Source organism: Neopsephotus bourkii, unplaced genomic scaffold (assembly GCF_033783945.1).
Source record: "Neopsephotus bourkii isolate Nb327-2 ecotype Australia unplaced genomic scaffold, CSIRO-AGI_Nbou_v1 NB_1824, whole genome shotgun sequence".
In the NCBI taxonomy this organism is placed as follows: Eukaryota; Metazoa; Chordata; class Aves; order Psittaciformes; family Psittacidae; genus Neopsephotus; species Neopsephotus bourkii.
In genome coordinates, this window is record NW_026902297.1 from 121,198 (window position 1) to 140,288 (window position 19,091).

The following is a 19,091-nucleotide window of genomic DNA, read 5'->3' on the forward strand; positions in this document are numbered from 1 at the left end:
AAAGCAGTTGTCTTAAAAGTGAGCTGTTTATTTGTGTGAACTGTTTATTTTTATGAACTATTTATTTGTATTTATGACCAGTGAAATGTCCTACCTTGGTAGCTGCTGGCATGTTGAGGATGGGAGGGAATGAGCTGGCACTCTCAAAGGGTGGTGTTTTTTTTTCACCCCTGCTTCCTGACTCAGCCCTTCTCCTCAAGTCATCACTTTCCAGCAGTGATGGAGCAGCACTGTGATCCACAGGGACAACAGATGGATCAAAGTGTGTCTGTTGCAGCAAACAAGTGATGGCTTGAGTTGACACCAGAAGGCTGTCCTTGTGCAGGGAGATCAAGGGTGCTATGGGTATTGGCAGAGGCATTACAGGGGAGCCAGCTCTCGAGAGAGCAGTGCTAGGTTCAGGGCTAATTGAAAGGTAACAAAGATTAAATACAGCAGGCTGCCAATTGTCAAGGTAAAAACATGTTTGATAGGGAGGTACCTTCCATGTAGAATAACAGATGAGAGGTGAAAACATACCATTTATTCATAGCCTAGGAAAGAACCCGTAGTGTTTGCTTGGCTAAGGACATCCTTGTCCTGTCACTTGGGTTAGTTTATACCTTGATCTCATTGAATTCTGATCCTTTGTGTATGATGTCCATAACTTTCTGTGCAAAAATTGGGGTATCTGTTGCTGAGTTGCATTTTCAAGATTATGGTGATGATTATTATGTTTTTGTCTGAAAAACAGTGGGTTTAAAATCACAACATCTCTGCAAAGGACTCCATTGCAAAGGCCTATTCCAGACACTGGAAACCACACTTAGATACACTTCATCATTTTTTGCCTTTTCAAATACAGATGTACACCTTGAATGATTTTGTTCCCTGAGCTAGAGCCAGGTTACAGCAGTGCCAAGGATGAAGAACAGTTTTGTACATCTGCAGGAAAAGATTCTCCATCCCCCTTATCTGGAAGAAACTGTTGGATGAGGGAACTAGATACATCAGATGAGCTAGTGTGTGCAGTGATAATCTGAAGTATTTCCTTTTATCTTTTCCTTTAGGGCTCTGGAACATAGTCCTAGTTATGTTCTGTGCCAAGCTAAGGATGACTGGAGAAAGCATTGACTAGAAGAGACATGCTTCCAAGGAACCTGAGTCAGGATAGGATGCATCACAGCAGCTCCACGTGGGAAGCACATCACTGCTAAGGGAGAGGAAGGTTTGGGAGATGTTGGCTTCCCAGGGCTGTCATTGCTCTGCTGCCGTGAAGTCGAGCTGACCTGGGCATGCAGCTTCTTTCAGTTCTTCCCAGAGCTGGGGTGTTGGATGAGCCAGGATAAGCCACTAACCCACAGCTGCAGATGAACATGAAAAGGGCTTTGAAACACTCTTCATGCTGAAGGGGTTGGGGAGCAGTGCTTCTGCTGCTTGCAGGAGTAATTCTTCACCTCTCTCTTCTAACAGGACCGAACACCTATACCAAAATGCAGCTGCTGCTGGGGTGGGGATGTTTGCTATTGTAGAGGAGGTAAGGGGCTGGATGTTGGTGTTCTTAACCATGTTAAAGTGTGTTTGTAACAAAGCCTGAGCCTTACTAGGCTCAGTGCTGTTATTCCGAAATTGGGGATAAAAAGGAAACAGGCAAATGATATGTGAGTCTACTAGGTAGCAGTGTGGTTGCGCAAATGACACCCATGTATGGATGGGAGTCTCTCGGATGTTTATCTCCCACTGACGTTTCCAATTGGGAATGTGCAACTCACCATGGCAGTTCTAAGCCATCCATTCTACGAAGACTGTTGGGCAACACTCAGCATCTTCCAACATCTACAAAGTGAGGTTTCCTTTAACGATATGGAGTATGATCCCTTAGATGCTTTGAGTGAAGGGACAGAGCTCATGAAGTATCTGAGTATTGTATTCAGACCTTTGGGCACTGATTAGTAGCTCTTGGGGTTGAAATTCCTTCACTGGGCATGGTAATGAAGTGATACACATACCCTGGATAAACAGGTTGGTGGTAGTTCTGTAGCTAAGTGCCTGTGGGTTAATATTAGTTAAAACAGACCTATAAAAGGAACTCAAGAGCTTAAAATGCCTCTGAGGGAAGCATAGTCCTGGTGGATCTGCTACTCAAAGGCATGGTATCTCTAGTGCTTGCTGTGCTCAGGGTTGCCTTCAGCAATGGTTCAAGCCTTGGGCTGCCGAGCTGCTCAGGAAGCCTTGCTGTGAAGGTTGGGAATAGGCAACAACAGGACTGATGCAGTTAATTTAGGGGCTGTGCAAGGAGCTGACCAGTTTCCCTACATCAGGAAAACTTACCACCATGTCAAGAGACTGCATGGCCCATCTTCTGGGCAGACAATTTACTCACATGCAGTGAAGCTGTGCTGTCAGGCAGGATCCAGTCCGGCTTCTGCTCTGTTCTGCTTTAGCGCAAATGCCTGCAGCCATCCTCACCCTGTGACAGGTATAAGAAATTGCTGCTTTTCTATCCTCCCTTATCTTGCCAAAGCCTGTCAGGACAAATAGTTAGTCCTTGGGTTTCAATTAAGACCTTCATCATCATAAGACAGTATTTCTCCTCTTGCCCCTCCCATTCTGTTGCAGTCTGGATTATTTTTCCCCAGCAGTGCTTCGTAACTCCACACAAGGTAAATAGATGCTGCAACAACTCAAGATCTCTGAAAGATCAGGCCCTGGAGAGTCCCAGCGTGCTCAGAGAATCTAGGTCTTGGGTACAAGCAACCCAGACACCAGATGGGCTGATGAGAAGCTGATGTGCGTGAGCAGGCAGAGGATTTTTGTGTTCCTTCCTTCTTGCCTTCCCTGAAGATGCTGCATCAAATCAGCACAGTGCTCACACAGGTAGGGTCCAGCCAGGGGTCCCTGGGGAGGGCTAGACACCCTCTTCCCAATGTCTTTACTGCCATGGTAGGAGGTGGGCTGGTTCCGTCAGCCCCTCCTTGTGTTTCAGGTGCTGCGTGTTCCACTGTAGGAACATAAAAATACCACTGCAGCCAAAAAAAAATGGTGTAAACCTTCAACTGCTCGCATGCATCTGTCAGTGTGGACATAAAACAGCAGGTATGGACAATTTACATAGATTTATATGCCATGATGGTAGACATTTTAATGTGCTTTGGGTAGAGATGCATGAATCTAGGGCTCATAAGACAGGGAAATACACTGAATTAACTCTCTTTCTGGGCTATTTCTCAAGAATATTTCTGGCCTTGGGCAAATGTGAAAAGCCCAGAACGAAGACAGATTGCTCAGCTCCCCATGGTTAATAAATCATTATTTTTAAGCACATGGTTTGGGGCCCAATTAATATTAGTCTTTGGCTATCTTTCGTATTGGACAAACCTCAGCTCCGTGGAGCTTTATTTTGTGGAACAAAGCAATGAAAAACGCGATTTGCACTTGTGTTTGTACATAACTGCTGGTACAGGGGTAAGAGCAGTAATCAGTCAGTCACCAGCATGGAAAAGCTACTCATGAAATCACTAGTACTTTTATTTGATTAATAACAAGAGGCATTTTTTTGCTGTTTTATATATATCTAAATATAGTACCGTGTTTGTATGTAACTGTTGAACCTGCTCCTGGTGGGACCTTTGTGTCATGCACCTGAATGTACAAAAAAAATCCTTTGACAGTCTTTACAAAGAGTTACAAAACACACGGATGAGTTCCTAGGGCTGCAACCACAACATGTTGCTATTTGGTTCAAGTATGCAGCAACCATTCAAGAGTAAAAAAGATTATACTAAAGACCTAAAACCAAACCAAATGTAAACAAAAAAGGTATGAAGATGACAGTTACTGTGGAAAATGAAATCAAAGTTACAGCGGGTCTCGCTGCCCTCAGTTCTCATTTACCCTGTCCACCCATAGCCCTTCTGCCTGAAAAGGGAAAGGAAGGAATAGAGGAAGAGAAACTGCGACAGGAGGGAGTAAGACCATGTAAGGGAAAGAACTGAATTTAACTGGCACATGCTCTAATCCTTAGTTTATTTCTGGTTAAAAATATAGCAATCCAGTGCAATGTAATAAGAAATCTGCTGAAAAGGTAGCAGAGAAACAGCTAAAACAGAAGCAAAGCAAAGCTGAGTCCGCAAGTCAGGGCTGTACCCAACACCTCTGTATGTGAAATGTCGAGGAGGATTTGTTCCCTCCTTCCTCCCCCCAACTGTAGCTGTGGAAAGGGATTCATCCCACCCTCGGGTTGCTGCTATGCTCGCACCCCTTCTCCTGCTGACTGGCGCTGCAGTGGGTAGAACTGAGGGTGGAATTTGGTCCCTGGACGTACCAAATCCCAAACTGAAGCCATTTGGACCATACCTGGTGGTGGTGGAGGATCACCGGCAGAGCCGATCTCCATGGTGGGGACAAGGTACCAGTAGAGTCAGTTTTGAGAAGCAAGGGGCCATTGCCCACTTCCAAGCTATTGAGCTAAGGCTGCACTTGTGTGATGGGGACCATAACAGCTCAGAACAGGGATACGGCATCTTTAATGAGTATGCATATTATAAGTGGGAACAGGGGAGGGGAGAAAATCAAGGCAGGCATATTACAAAGATGGTATAAACGAACAAATTAAGTGACATAGAAAAAAATAAAATAATACATCTTTAGAGGCTGCCATTGCCAATGATGTTTGGTTTTTTGTTTTTCTTTTTTTTTTCTTTTTTTTCTTTTTTTTTCTTTTTTTTTTTTTTTTTAACAGGGACATGTTGGAAGCTGGAATATACATCCTGCATTACAAAGTGCAAAATACCACATGCTTAGAGCCCAAGCATGATGTCTGAAACAGTCCACAGCAAGATGTAAAGAGACAAACCCACCACCCTCGCCCTCCTCTCTGGGGCATGCTCCAGTGCTCCTCCCCAGATGCCTTTGAAGAGCAGTTTTACCTTATTTTGCTGTATTATGATTTATTGTTATCTGAAGTGGATCAGAATCAAGCCCTCTTTCCCCAGTCCCTCCCCACCAGTCTGCTCCCCAGCATCTCTGTTCATGCTTGTGTTTGGGGTGGGATGCTCAAGTTAACGCTGCTCCTCGCGTGGTGGCGAGCATAGCACAATGACCAGCAGCTACTCAATTTGTGTTGCTGAAGGTGCCTCTGTTTTTTGAGGGGAATCTGGGTTTTACCCATGTAAAACCTGCTTGAATTAAAAGTAGCACTGGGTGGTTTTCCAGCCCTGCCATGGTGGGGAGCAGCCTGGGGAGGAGGAGGAGTGAAGGCAGGAGGGTGGTGGGGCTGCTGCTCACACCTTGTGTCCCCTATTCCCCCCCCACCCCAAGAAATTTAACAAAACACCAATTGCTGCTTTGTTTTAAAAACAAGTAATAAAATGGGGCCCATTGCCCTTCTCTCATCTTTCACATCCAGACAGGGTTCATGCCTTCCCTGTGTTCCTTCTCTCCTCCTTCTTACAGCAACGCTTCTCCATTTGCGAGGGGAGAAGGAAGAAAAGCCTGATTTTGCTTTTCTCTCCCATTTGTCATTAAAGCTGTTGTGGATTTCCCTGGGAAGCTCAGCCTGGAGCATCCCAGGACCCGTACATCAAACAAAATCTCCCCATGATCCCCCCTGCATTATCTGGTCTCCATTTTGGGGTTCATTGCTGTTGTTCTGAATATATTTTTTTGCGGGGTGAGGGGAAGGGAAATGAGGTTTTTATTTTGTTGGGATTCCTTCTCATCCTTTCCAGTGTTGGGGGGGCAGAGTGTTGATAGCATTTTGCCATGCCACACAGCATAGTGTTATACAAGCAAAGAATTTTGGCTAAAATCCAAAAAACATTACCCAGGAAAAAAGGCAAACTGTGAGTGAGACTCGATCATTTGTTGTTCTTCTGTGAAAAGACTTGGAAATTGTCGTAGGACAGTTCAACTTATGATTTTTTTTTCCCCTTTTGTCGTTGTTGTTCGAGATTTTTTTTTTCCCCATTCATACATGGAACTGTTATTTTTGCAAACAAGACAGTCTTGAATTAGATGAAAAAGTTAATAAACAAAATGGCGACTCCAATATTAAGTAAGATCACCATGACTACCAGGATGGGAGCTGAGCCCTGGAAGAGAAAGAGAAGGAGAGGAGTTAGAAGGTATGTTCAAAGTCTGTCTAAGGCTGCATTGGAGCAGGGATGGGAGATGACCTGGGTCTTGGATACTGCAGGGCAGGTAGACCCCAAACTGCCCATTTATACCCTTAAATGGGCACCCCCACTGAACTACTGTATTAGGAAGGTGTGAGTAAAGATCTCCCCCTTGGAGGTGAGCAAAGAGCAAAATCAGGGACTGAACGCAGCTCCATTGCCTATCCTGGGACAATAAACAGGTTGCATCTAGCTTCTTCATCCAAGGACAGCATCCTCCTAAGGCAGCCTCTGCTTCTGCAAAGGCAGACAAATCCCTCTCCCGGTTCAGCAGAAAGGAATCAGCCCCTGCCAGGAGCACTTTGCTCCCTCCTCACTCTGACCCATAGCGCAAGGTGTTCTTGGGGCCTGCATCATCTTTGGCAGCTCTGTTCCTCTTATCCCTGTGTGACAGCAGAGCTACTGCACTCCTGCTTTTCTGAGCCACTTCAACACTTATTTCCATCCATTTGCCTCCATGGACATGCATACCTGCAAGTCTGGGGGCCCACTTTGTTTACTGTCATACATTAACACATATGACATGTAAGTGTTAATGCGAGCTTCAGACTTAGTATCTGCCAAGGAAACACTTGGATGCAGAACCACCAGATCCATCAGTTAAGACAGCAGTTGCTTATGGGCTCCCCCATGTTGTGCAGATCAGAAATCTGGCCTTAATAACTAGAATTGGTTGATAGTCAATTAAAAGCAAGTAAACAATTATACTGGGTCATATAGTTGTTTGGGGATGGTTTGGAGGAGTCTTCAGAGGACATTTCCCTGTAAACATGACTGCTTATACAGGTATCCTGATAACAGCGAAAGTCAGGCTGGTATGTTGTTGTCTATATTAAGCCAGCGTTTTGGGAAAGCTTTATTAACCTTTCCTGAGGTTTATATGGACCAAATTAAGCTCCCGAGGACTACACAGAAACCTTTGCAGCAACCTGCACTGCAGCTGGCTCATGTCAGACACCCTCCCTAGGCTGGCTCGAAGTGAACTCGAGGAGCATCCACTACCTTCCACTGAGCCAAAAAGGCAGCCCTGACAACCTGTGATGGTCCTGGTGAGGATGAGACTTGGACCCTATTAACATCCCAGGGATGACAGAAGAGACCACTGAGCATGGGGACTGCAAACAACCCTCCAGCGCACTGTTCTGCAGAACACCAGGACACAGTCAGAAAGCATCCACCAAGCCATAAAACGTTTGCTGTCCTGAAGTGTTAACGTGGATAGCATCAGGGTGAGCAAGCGTGTGTGCAGGTAGGTGGTAGCTATTTCTCTGAGTCGCTGGTATCCTCATCTATTCTTGCTGCAACGGAGCAGTGCCAGGTTTCATCACCTGGCATGGTATAATATGCTTTTCTCCATACTCCTCCTAACAAAGCTCCTGAGGCTGTTGGGTTGGCATGGGGCAGAGTGAGTGTTCTTTATAACCAAGTACCACTTTGCAGAGATACTGGGGGGGTGGAAAATGAGTTAAAAAAGGCTCTTTGCTGGCCAGAGATGGTTTCTCTTCTGAGCAGGCTGATTCAGTTTGCGTTTGGGAGTGGGTGGGAGCAAGGATGCTGGAGCTTGCTGGAAAGGCATATTTGTAGCTTAGCAACAGGGTCAAAGGAAGCCAACCAAATGGAAGGATTGCAGAGAGCCTCTCCTGGCAAGCAGGTATCCATGCCTGGCTGCTTCCAGCAAATCCCTCCGCCTGCACCACGCCAAGGCTTTCAAAAGCAGAACCTTCCCCCCCACACTCCCAGCCTTGCTGCCGCCAAGCACTGCGACGCGGTGTGTTATTTACACTGGGGGGGGATTAGCTTCGTTTCAGAAGATTATTGGGTTTTACCATTTTTGAGCTCGTGTTAATGTAATAACAGATTGCAAGTGATTATCATCACTGTCATTGTTTCTGTTGGCAGGGCACCGCAGAAGCACACAATGCATTTGGTTCTCTCCACCTCGCAGCCCGGGGAGGACTTAACTGTTCTCCCTTGTGCTGGCATTAGCCTTGGTCCACTCACCATCTTATGTCCCCTGCCAAAGCAGTGCTGACCAGTTCTGCCTCTGCTCTGCCCAGGTTACTAGATCACTTCAATACCATGGAGCAAATAAAACTGTATATATATAATCTGGGGGATGACAAAAAGCATAGAGCAGGACTGGCCGCCTCTTAATTCCCTCTTACGCTCTGCCCTCACAGGCATGGATGTTTTGGGATGGATCAGAGATCACAACCCTTTGGTACCTATGTTCAGAGGATACTGATGTGATGGTGTCCAGGGAGAGAGCGTGCCCTTCCTTTATACACCAGTACATCAAAGTCGTGCCCTCATCCAACAAAGCTGGGGAATCAACACATATGAACCTGCCTGCATCAGCAGCCATTGGATCCCCATGCACAAATGTTTTGCTCAGGTCCCTGATCCAGCCTGCACTTATTTGTATCTCACACCCCCAGTTCAATGCAGAGGCAGGAGAAAACGTTTGCTTTGCCACTGCACACGTGGGGTTTTCCGTATTTGCCAGCAAAAGCATCTCAGAAATAGGATGACCAGGGAGGGGATTGGTCTTTGCAAACTGAACAGCTCAAATCCAGCTGTCTGACGACCTACACATTCTGCTTCCTTTTCACAGTTAACTCTTTTTAACCTGCTCTTCCCTGCACTAACTCTTCACTCAGCAATTGCAGGTATGGCTGCTCCCCCCAGCATATACTGGCATGGGCTGGAGTCCTGCCTGTGGCATCTGGTAGATAAGCAGCTTTGTGACTCTGAAGCTTCTGGTTTAGCTCCAGTTATGAATCCTGCTGCACTCCTGAATGCTTATGGCTGGCTTATTTCTAACTTGTAAGGTCTTTGTGCCCTAGCCTCTGCCCAGAGGAAACGCTTGTCCTTTTCCCCTTTGGCAGCACTGATGTCCTGAGATACGTGTCATCTGTTTCTAGGAAGCGATTCCTGCTCAGTGCCCAGGTGGAAAATGAATCACTTCTGGGTCTGTGCTTCGGAAGAGATGTTTTGCTGAGCCCAGCCTGGCATTAGGTCAGTGAACTCCCTTTTACTGCAGCTACAGCCAGCATTTTAGAGCTAGCAGCTTTTACAACTCGTCACGCCACATGCTAGTCCTCTAATGTGAGCCACCCCCATGCAGAAAGAACCACAACTCTTCATTTGTGACTTTACATGTCGCTTTAGTAGTTCAGTGGTGCTTTATCTCATCTGTGGCCTCCTTGAGACATAGAGAAGCCCAAAGAAAACCCTGAGGACAGTGGTATCTCAGGATCTGCGGTGCTAGAAAGCCAGAGGTCGAGCTGATTTTCAGAGCCTGGGGTTTGTGTGTCAAACACAGCGAGCAGCCTGCAAAGCTTTGCTTTTTTATATCTTTTTTAGCCCTAAAATAGTGGTGCTAAAGCAGGCCGTCAGGAGCTGCAGAGATTTGTTTAAACCACCCTGCCTGTCATCCTGGAGACGGGGCTCCGCTGCGGAACGCTGCTCTGCCTCCCAGCACCGTGCCCGCAAGTCCAGAACCCGCTCCACTGGGAAGCAGACGCCAGTTGGCAGCGTCCTCTCACCCAATTTTAGCTGTCTAAATGTTAGACATCTAGTCTGTGCTAACCATCTAGGCTGTCTGTAGATCAAGTGACGTGAGATGAATTCCACCCAGAACGGTTACCAGCCTGGCTCCAGGAAAGGGAAAATTAAATCAAGCTCTGGTGTGCCGAAACATCATCCAGCATAGTGGGTGATGGCAAATTTCATCAGCAAAACGAGGTGGCTCTGGGGCTGAGATTTGTTATTTTGGCTTTTTATAATGAGATCCTTCCTGGGAGGAGAAAAACATCTGCCCAGATGGGCCCAGTGATGATACACCAGTATCAGCGAGGTGAAAGCATCCTTCTGTATCAGCAGGGATAAGCCTCCAAGGACTTTCTACTTTTCCTCCACAGATTAGAGAGTTGGAACATACACCCATGTAAACACTAAAATGTGAATAAAGCTTTGTTATGGCACAGAGGTAATAACAGCAATTGGAGCTATAGAAGTAATGAGTGAAGGTTTCCTCCCGTCTGTGGTTTCCGGAGTTCTGCAGCTCCGGTGGTGGCTGCAGCAGGGCACCACGGTTCCTGCCCCTCCTTCTTGTTTGTTTTTATCCTTTTGGGTTGTGTAGCAACTCAGGAGTCTTACTGGGGATACAAGGGACAGCTGGTTCACAAATACAATTGCAGCATAATTAATTTAAGCATTAACGATCCATTATTATCTGTTATCGCAGGGTACAAGCTCTGCCTTTCTTACCATGGAAACCATAGTGCAGGTTACCTAGGAATCCCTCTGGGATCCTTTAAGTGTAATTGCTGAGGATTTGGATCAGCAAAAAATATATATGCATTGTTTCCCAGCCTCAGCACTGCGGAAAGTGCTGAAAACTTAGCAGCTCCATGACATTTGTGCTGATTTGTCACGTAATTGCCAGGAACAGGCTGCTGTGAAACGGTTAAAGAGCGTTTAGTAAAAGAAACAGAAGGGATTCACTTGCTTCCTCCAGCGTATTACAGCGTCTCCCGTGACTTGAGGAAAGCAGCCCAGGAGATGCTGAATGTGCCAATGTAAGGGGAATGGGCACTTGATAGCAGTGTGCAACTGAGGCATGGAGAAACCTGCTTCTGCAGAAAAGAAGTGGCTGCAGTGAATGTGAGGGTTTATCCTGAGCTGGGGGCTCTTAGTGTCACCCCTGGTTCAGTCCTCACATTACAGGTGCCGGAGTGAGCTCTCTGTTTGGACCTGTACCCAGGTTTTAAGACTTTTGGTTCTGCTGTGGTCAAAAGCTGGTTTCCGACCCCAACTTCTTCAAAGCTGGAAGGTGTGGAGCTGGGCTCAAAACCTAGTATGAATCCAGGATGACCGGAGCAAAGTCAGAGAGGTGCTCTCTTTAGGTACATCAAAGGGGTCCTATGATTAAAACGGGTGTTAAAGGACCCTATCAAGTTAAACATTGCACTTCTCTCTGAACATTGTTTACTTTGTGTTTTTGCTGGTAATGCCTGCGATGTCTGTACATGAAAGGGATTAGAGAAAAGAACAGTTTCTGATTATTACGTTTTAAAAAGAGGCAATCCCTGAACTGTTTGCTTTGTGCACAGCTTTTCCTGTGCATGCCACGGTCCCTGTGGTGATGCTTGTACCTGGCTCATCCCTAGAGGTGTATGATGGCAAATGGGTGTCTGCAGGACCATCTTCCTCCTTATTCCCAGGTAATTACATTTATACATTTATACTTGCATGGACACATGTATGTGCTATGGCCATTTGGGATTGGGGTTTGAACCTGTCTGAGATAAGAGATGTAAGAAAAAGCCAGTCGTGCCTGTGTGAGGAGACCTGGGGAAGGCTCCCTTCTGATGGGGGAAAAATAAAGGTGGAAAAACCTGAAGCAGGAAGACTAAGAGGACCACAGAGATAAGACACGGGGTTTAGTCCCAAGGAGGCTGACACCAATAAAGACCCCAGGCTGCTTTCCCAACACACTGGTCCAAAGGCAGATAGATGGAGCATCTCTGTTCACAGCATTGAGCCGAGTCTGAGATGCAGGCAAAGCTTCACAGTTCAGTGGGTGCCTGTTCAGGACAGAGGGAACAGCTAGCTGTGTTTTTAATCTCATTTTGCACTCTTCAGAGATAAAGATCCCTAACTTCTCTGAAGAGAGCACTCCACACTAAGGTAAATCTCTTCAAGAATAGCCCCGCACCTGCTAGAAAAGGCAGCATCCACACCTGCATCCGTAAGGATGAGCTAAGTGCCACGCTCCATCCCTCCCACCCTGCTCCATCAATGTCTGGACTGAGTCCCCTGCCTGGGCACCCACCGTTGGCCTGGCTCTGGCTGCACAGCACGCTCCAGCAGAGCCTGTGCTGGATGCAGATTGGCTGCTTCCTCCTCACTTTCCCCAGCGACAGCGAAACCTGCTCGGAATATCTTGATGGAGAATACGCCCCTCACGCAGGGATTGAGCAGGGAGGATGCTGCAGCTGCTGGAATCCCTCCCTGCCTCCCCAACGGGTAGCTGGCACCGACAAGGGGTTCTCTCCGACATCCCTAACCCAGCAGATGCTTGCAAGCTCCATTTGCCACCACTGTTTGCCCTGGTTTGTTTGCAGTAAGAGGCAGGACCGTTAGCAAACAGCCGAGAGCACGGAGATCTTATCCAACAGCTTGTGACAATGGAAGCAAATGACAGGGGTGGCTGCAGTGCGTTTTTTCTGCCTACTGCCCTTCCATCAGGCCTTCTCAATGAGACGAGATGGGGATTTTAAAGGGCCAAGTCTCGAGCCTACTCACATCTCCAAGGGTGCCTTTATTGAGGCCACAATGCGTCCCTATAAGTCTTCACCTGAATGTCCATGATTGCTCCTGCCAAATGAGGACAGCAGATGAACCATTCGTGCCTGAATGCCTGAACACTAGCCCTTCTTGCAGGCACGCTGAGGACCTCTGTGCCTAAAACACGTCTTTTCCCTTTTAGAAGCTGCAGATGTTCAGCACCTGCAGGAAAGGATATATATATCTTCCCCCCCCAAGAATGTGATGTGTTTTGTGCTTGTGGGTTAAAGGGTTGCTGGCATTTTAGAAAGCCTATTTCCTTTTCCAGTGCCTCAACAATTCCTCTTTTCCTTTCCCAATCTAAAAAGGTCTTCTCAAAGGCTCTAGGAACCTGTGAAGCATGCAGGCACAGGCTGAGCTTTGCACCTCGTGGGCATTCAAGGCCAGAAAGGGTGGTGATGTTCCTGTAAGTCCTTTAATCCAACAACACCGATGCTGGTCCTTGTGTGTTGGCTTCCATTTTCATCTGCCTGAATGGTGACAATTGATGTGAGTTTGTTCTGTGGATGCAGGGGTCAGTGCACACAGAGGCACAGAAAGATCAGGTGGCTTTAAATGTGATTTTAAAGAGCTTGTATGACTGTAGTGTGAGCTTGATGACCCTGAAACCCCAAAGTCCCCTGACAGAGAACACCAAGCAGTGCGGAATTTCATCAATGCTATTGAGCGCTGGGCTCACGAAGTGACCTTTATAAGAGCAATTTTCAATTACTGATGTGCAGCCCTGATGAAGAAGGGTTCTGGGAGCATCTCTTTAAGGGGCTGGTGAAAAATGGCTCAGAAGAACAAAGTTCCCATAGCTTGTATAGCAACCAAGAGGTTGCATCATAGCTCATACAGCAACCTAGAGCAACATCTGGCTCCTCTGCAGAGGTCTGCATCCCCACTGGGGCACATGTTACAAGGGGCTGGGCTCCAAGGGACCCCGCAGCCCATCCAGCCTTGCTTCTAAGGTACAAATCAAGGCCAGTGACCATTTCAAGACTGTGTTTCTGCAAGGCCAGCATCCCCATCCTGCTCCCACCAGCTGTGCCAGAGGTATGCTTGCTCTCAGAGATGGAGCTGGCACTGCAGTGCAGAGCCAGCCCACCGGCCTCACTGATGCTGTGTGTAGAGCTGGTTTTTGGCAGATTACTTTTAAACCAAGCTTAAGCTGTGAGGGTGACCTCAGCCCTGCGTAGGGATACTCCAGGTAGGGCAAAACCAGCCCTACCCAGCTAAGAGCATCCTTCCCGTTCCTTTGACAGCACCTTTCTGAAGCAGCCCAGCTGTATGGGAGGTGAGAAATGCCCTTTCCAGGGAGCATTGTCGCAGATGGCAGTGCTGTGGATCACAGGGAAGCAGGCTGTCATGCAAGCTGAAGCAGCGTGGGCACACACATGTGCACACACACGCGTGCACACAGCCAGCCCTTCCAGGGAGCTGCAGGCAGTCCAAAGAGGAGGGCTGTCTGGGGATAGAGTAAGAAATAGGGATTTGGGGAAGCTGGAGAGACTTAATTCTGTGTGAAAAGACCCAGAGCATGGGGATCCAGTGGTTTTGTCCCTGGACTAAGCATCTGTGTGTGCAGTGTCACTGAGTGCACACCAAGGGAGGTGGATGTGGGGGCTGTGGGGTAAATCCTTCCCTTTAGCCTTCCCCTCCTCTTCCTTAGGGACTCACGCTCATTGAAGTTTGAAATGCCTTGAGGTCCTTGCTGGTGGGTGCAGGCAGGTTCACAGTGCTAGGCAGGAGGTTGGAACACAAATCACTGCATCCCCCATTGCTCTCCTACACCTCTTTCCCCTGCTCCTGCCCAACCACCCCTCTCTGACAGGCCACTGGAACAAAACCCCCTTAGCACAGTGCAATTCTTGCTAGAACAAATTGTTGCTGGCATTGTAGGTTATTTAAATCCACATATTATCTCTTCCTCTGTATTACATTAGCTTCCTCCCAAACCTTCGCCATCTGTTCCACCCTCGGTTATGAATGTGAGAAAACTGAACATGCTGCTTCACAGCTATAGCACTTTAAAAGTATGATGTGCATCCTAATGGCTTTTCTGTGTGCCTTTCCATGCAGGCTGTGCCCCTTCATTACTGCCTGGGATTCACTTGGAAGAGCCATTAATGTTATGTTGCATTAGGGGCTATTTACCTCCAGCTCAAACCCACCTCATTGGGTGGGAGGTTTGTGTATGTGCAGGCTGGGGTCTGCTTGCCTTTGGCTGGGTGGGGAGAGACATCAATGCCACTCATGCCAGTGATCTCCCCAAGGGATGTGTGGCTCTCAGCGAGGAGAAATGGTGACTCCATCCCTCCCCTGGGACCTGTGTCTGCCCCAGCTCCCTGCTGCCACGCAAGGTCACATTATGAGAGGTGCTGGACCATCTGTGAGTCCCACAGGCTTCACCGGGGTTGATGTCTGTGCAATTACGGCTGCTGCTTTTCCCCTCTGGAAGCCTGTCAGGCTCCTAATGCTGCCTGTCATTTCTCTAGTGTTTCACAGGCATCTGCTCTATCAGGGAAGGACAGCCTGGTCTGGCCTCAGCACCCGCTGGTTTGCTCAGTGGTGTGTGCTCAGGGCTGGCTTCACTGTGTGTCCTACGGTGCAGTCCACCAACAAACACACCGTGTTCAGCTCTTCCCTAATGCTGTGTGGGTGCTTCCGAGCCTGCGCTGAAGCCTGCAGGATGAATAGGAAGCTGGAAAGCTACAGGGCTCTGTGTGGGGGTGATTTATCCACAGCCACATCAGGGAAACCACAGCGGATCTGTAGTTTAGTCCTTCCTGCATCCTGGTTGCTGGTGGATGCGGATGTTCCCACTCCCTCCTTTTCCCCACCCATTTGCTTTCATTCCTCATCTGCAGGTGCTGGTACCTTTGCTCTGCCAGCGTCTGGAGGAGCAGGGATGCTTTAGGGATGTCAGCGGTGATGATACATTACAGAACATGATGCTTTCTACCCCAAAATTTCAGCATAACTGATAAATGTAGTTTCAGTTTCGTGATCCCTGTCTCCCAACCAACCAAGCATCATCTTCTGCTGCCCTGACAAGGAGATTTAGCTCCTATCTTCTGCCAGAGCCTGACATGTCACCATCTGAGAGTTACAGACTTTCTCTTTTGCCTGTGTAGGTATGGCCTGGGCTGGGGGAAATCCAGCACCATGGGATCCCTCCTGTGTTGGACACTTAACAAGAGGCAGTTTGGTACGGTGGTGGCTTCCCCATTGCTCCCATCAGATCCCCATCACCTAATTAGCAACACCAAACCAATGGGGAGCACAAGTGCTCTCAATGTCAGTCTAGGAATCATCAAAAACCAGGCCTGCAAAGGGTCTGAAAAATCACACAGCTCAGCCTTCTCCCAAGGCAGGTTCAGCTATAACCAAGTTATATTTGAGCTGCAGATGTCCAAGCAGGTCTTAGACCACCTCCTCCCTCCCTGCCACCATGGCCTCCCCTGGCAATTTATTGTCATAGACTCATAGAATAGTTAGGGTTGAAAAGGACCTTAAGGTCATCAAGTTCCAATCCCCCTGCCATGGGCAAGGACACCTCACTCTAAACCATGTCACCCAAGGCTTCGTCTAACCTAGCCTTGAACACTGCCAGGGATGGAGCATTCACAACCTCCCTGGGCAACCCATTCCAGTGCCTCACCACCCTAACAGGAAAGAATTTCCTCCTTATATCCAGTCTAAACTTCCCCTGTTTAAGTTTTAACCCATTACCCCTTGTCCTGTCACTACAGTCCCTAATGTAGAGTCCATCCCCAGCATCCCTATAGGCCCCCTTCAGATACTGGAAGGCTGCTGTGAGGTTTCCATGCAGCCTTCTCTTCTCCAGGCTGAACAGCCCCAACTTTCTCAGCCTGTCTCCATATGGGAGGTGCTCCAGTCCCTGATCATCCTCATGGCCCTCCTCTGGACTTGCTCCAACAGTTCCGTGTCCTTTTTATGTTGAGGACACCAGAACTGCACACAATACTCCAAGTGAGGTCTCAGCTCACTAGTAATGGCTAACGGGTAACCACTGCCTCTAATGCTTGCATGTAAGCCCATCAATACTGTTCATTGAAAATGGTTTATTCCCTTCCACTTTTCAGCAGCTGCTTCATGTATTTGAAGATTGCTCTGTCTCCTCTTCCCTACACTGCACACCTCCAGCAGGCAGTTGGTAATGCCCAACATGTCCTTCAACATGTCCTTGTCTATCCCAAAGCAAGGAGCTCAGGACTGGATTTCTCACAGAGGTTATCCTCTGAGTCCCACAAGTTGTGCCCCTGTTTAGAAAGTGTGCTTGTGCTCCTCACAGTGGAGTGATAATATAGTATATAGACTGTAGAGGTGTAGATGTAAATAGTATAGCGAGCTAGCTAGATAGATAGATACAGGTATAGATAATATAGACTGATGTTTGGCTGTAAGCTCCTCTATCACCCTGATCTGCAGAGCTCTAATAGCTCACTACTCTTGCTGTGCTTGTGCATTGCTTTCACCTGCCTTGGTGTCCTTCCTAAATTGCATCCTCTTGTCTTCAGTTTGCCAAGACCTTTTTGCATTGCACCCCTCCTCCTGGCTCACATCCACACACCACAAACCCCTGAGCTGTGTTGCACCACACAGATCAGTACAGGAAGAGCAAGCAGCCATCAGCTCAGGAGCACAACCACTTTGCAATGTCCCCTGCTCTGTGGCCATGGCTCTCTTCTTCACCTGGGTCAGGCCTCTAGTACAACACAGTGACAAGGCCTCTGCTTCAGTAGGCAGTGCCATCATGTAGCAGCAAAATGACTGAGAGCCATGGGAGGTTCACACAATGCCCAGATACCAGGATTTAAGCACTGATGTGGCAACAGGGTCATGCCACGCTCTTGGGCCAGCAAGAAGTTCTGTTGCCATAACCAAACCACCAGGAAGCATCACCAACACCTTTCCTGCAGCTCCCACCAAGATGTTCTGCAGAGAAAACCCTTCCAGCACACACCATTATGCAGGATGGGAGAAGGGATGAGCAGGGAGTCAAGGCACAAACCCACTACGACTTTGGGGTCCACCACCACAACAGCTCTGCATCAGGTTGATGTCAACACACAGTTTCAGCTACTTACCGTACTGGATTTGAGCGCATCCCCATTGTCTTCTTCAGATTCTAGTGCAACAGGTAAAGATTTCTGTGGTGGGGAGAAGGTTAAGTCCCACCTTAATAGCCGAGGTTCAGCTTTGTCCCCGAATCTCAGGTTTTCCAGTTTCTGCACCGTGGGCTCGGCAGAGGAAGCTGGCCTGAAATTCTCTTTGTTCTGGGACTTAGACCTCAGTCTCTGGACCCCGTAGCCCCGGTCTTCCCCACGGTGGTCATCAGCCATGCTCCTGCAGGGTCCTCCTTTGCTATAGTGTCTTTTTTGGGTGTGAATCTCTTGCATATAAGAATCCATCCTCATAAGGGGCTTCATCTCCATCTCGTAATTGCTCATCTTCTCCTCTTCTAGCTCAAGCAGTTTGGAGCTCCCTGAGCTGTGGTTGTGGGACCTGTGGTGGGAAGTCCATGAAACTGTGGCTGGGGAATCTGTCCACCTCTCTCTTTGCTTGTGGTTGGAGGCTGAATGTTTGTGTCCTCCACTCCGACCTCTGTAGTCTTCAGGGACAGAGGCTGACCCCATCTGCCCACTGCGCAGCGTCCCGCTTCTCATGCCGCGAGTCCCACCGACCTTCTCTTCGCTCCAGCTGTTGGGTCGCAAGTAATCCCCGCCGCGGCCCTCCAGCAACATCTGGATCTCCCCACCCCTCTCTTCATCCACCGAGACCTGCCTGGAGAAGTGAGCACTCTTGTTCCTGCAGGAAGGACCCAGGGGCGGCGTGGAGGAGGGGCTGGCAGGGAAGCTCTGCAGCGGGCTGTCATCCGGAGTCAGGTCGGATGGGGTGGTCCCTTTGCGGTACAACTCGGGGCTCTCTTGTTGGAGAGGGGTCCCGGTGGAGAGGACCTCAATGTCATCGCTCGAGTTCTGGCGCTTCGGTCTCTGGCATTCGAGCCCTTTTTGTGCAGTCGTCAAGAGGGAAAAGAGAGAGAGAGAGAAAAGCAACAGGATTATTTCTATTCTGTGGGCACCCACCAGGTTTTTCATGGCAGAGAATAGGGCTGGGAGGGTTGGACAGCAGGAGAACCGCAAGGCAAGATCAGGAGAGCAGCAGCAGAGCTCAATAAACAGCTTCTGCTGCAAGCCTGAGAGAAAAGGCATTGCTGGTTTTACACCGATCCTGCAGTCACCCCAGCATCCACAGAGCAGCATGGTGCTCTGCAGCATGGGAAATAGTTCGGCGTCCGCTGCCAGCGTTGTCAACACAGATGCATCCTGCACTAACGATGCGATTCTCCACTGCTGTTAAGCTAAGGGCTACCAAGCCTTTTAGGAAACACCTTAAGCTCCTTTACCCTTCACAGTTCTCACCACCCCTGCTGCTGGTGGGCCCCCTCCTTGCTTGGGGATGTGCATAGGAGGACCACAGCCCCATCAAGGTGGAGAAGCTGCTTATGATGCAGAGCTGCTGGGAGCCTTGTGTCCTGCCACTGCTCTGCCTGTAGCCCTGATTTCCCTGGCA

The 19,091-nt window shown here is 48.4% G+C and overlaps 1 protein-coding gene and 1 long non-coding RNA gene across 2 annotated transcripts; one reads left to right on the top strand and one right to left on the bottom strand.

Moving 5' to 3' along the window:
• Positions 1-42: 42 nt before the first annotated feature.
• On the top strand, positions 43-4,857 carry LOC133206931 (uncharacterized). The gene is made up of 3 exons (XR_009723900.1): positions 43-2,856; positions 2,966-3,075; positions 4,721-4,857. It is a non-coding gene; the product is annotated as an uncharacterized LOC133206931 (long non-coding RNA).
• Positions 4,858-5,657: 800 nt separating this feature from the next.
• Positions 5,658-18,771, bottom strand: LOC133206927 (junctophilin-3-like). The gene is made up of 2 exons (XM_061343260.1): positions 17,606-18,771; positions 5,658-6,071 (listed from the first exon to the last, which is right to left on the bottom strand). The coding sequence occupies exons 1-2, from the start codon at positions 18,728-18,730 to the stop codon at positions 5,991-5,993; spliced, it is 1,206 nt and encodes a 401-aa protein (XP_061199244.1). The 5' UTR covers positions 18,731-18,771; the 3' UTR covers positions 5,658-5,990.
• Between the last annotated feature and the right edge of the window lie 320 nt (positions 18,772-19,091).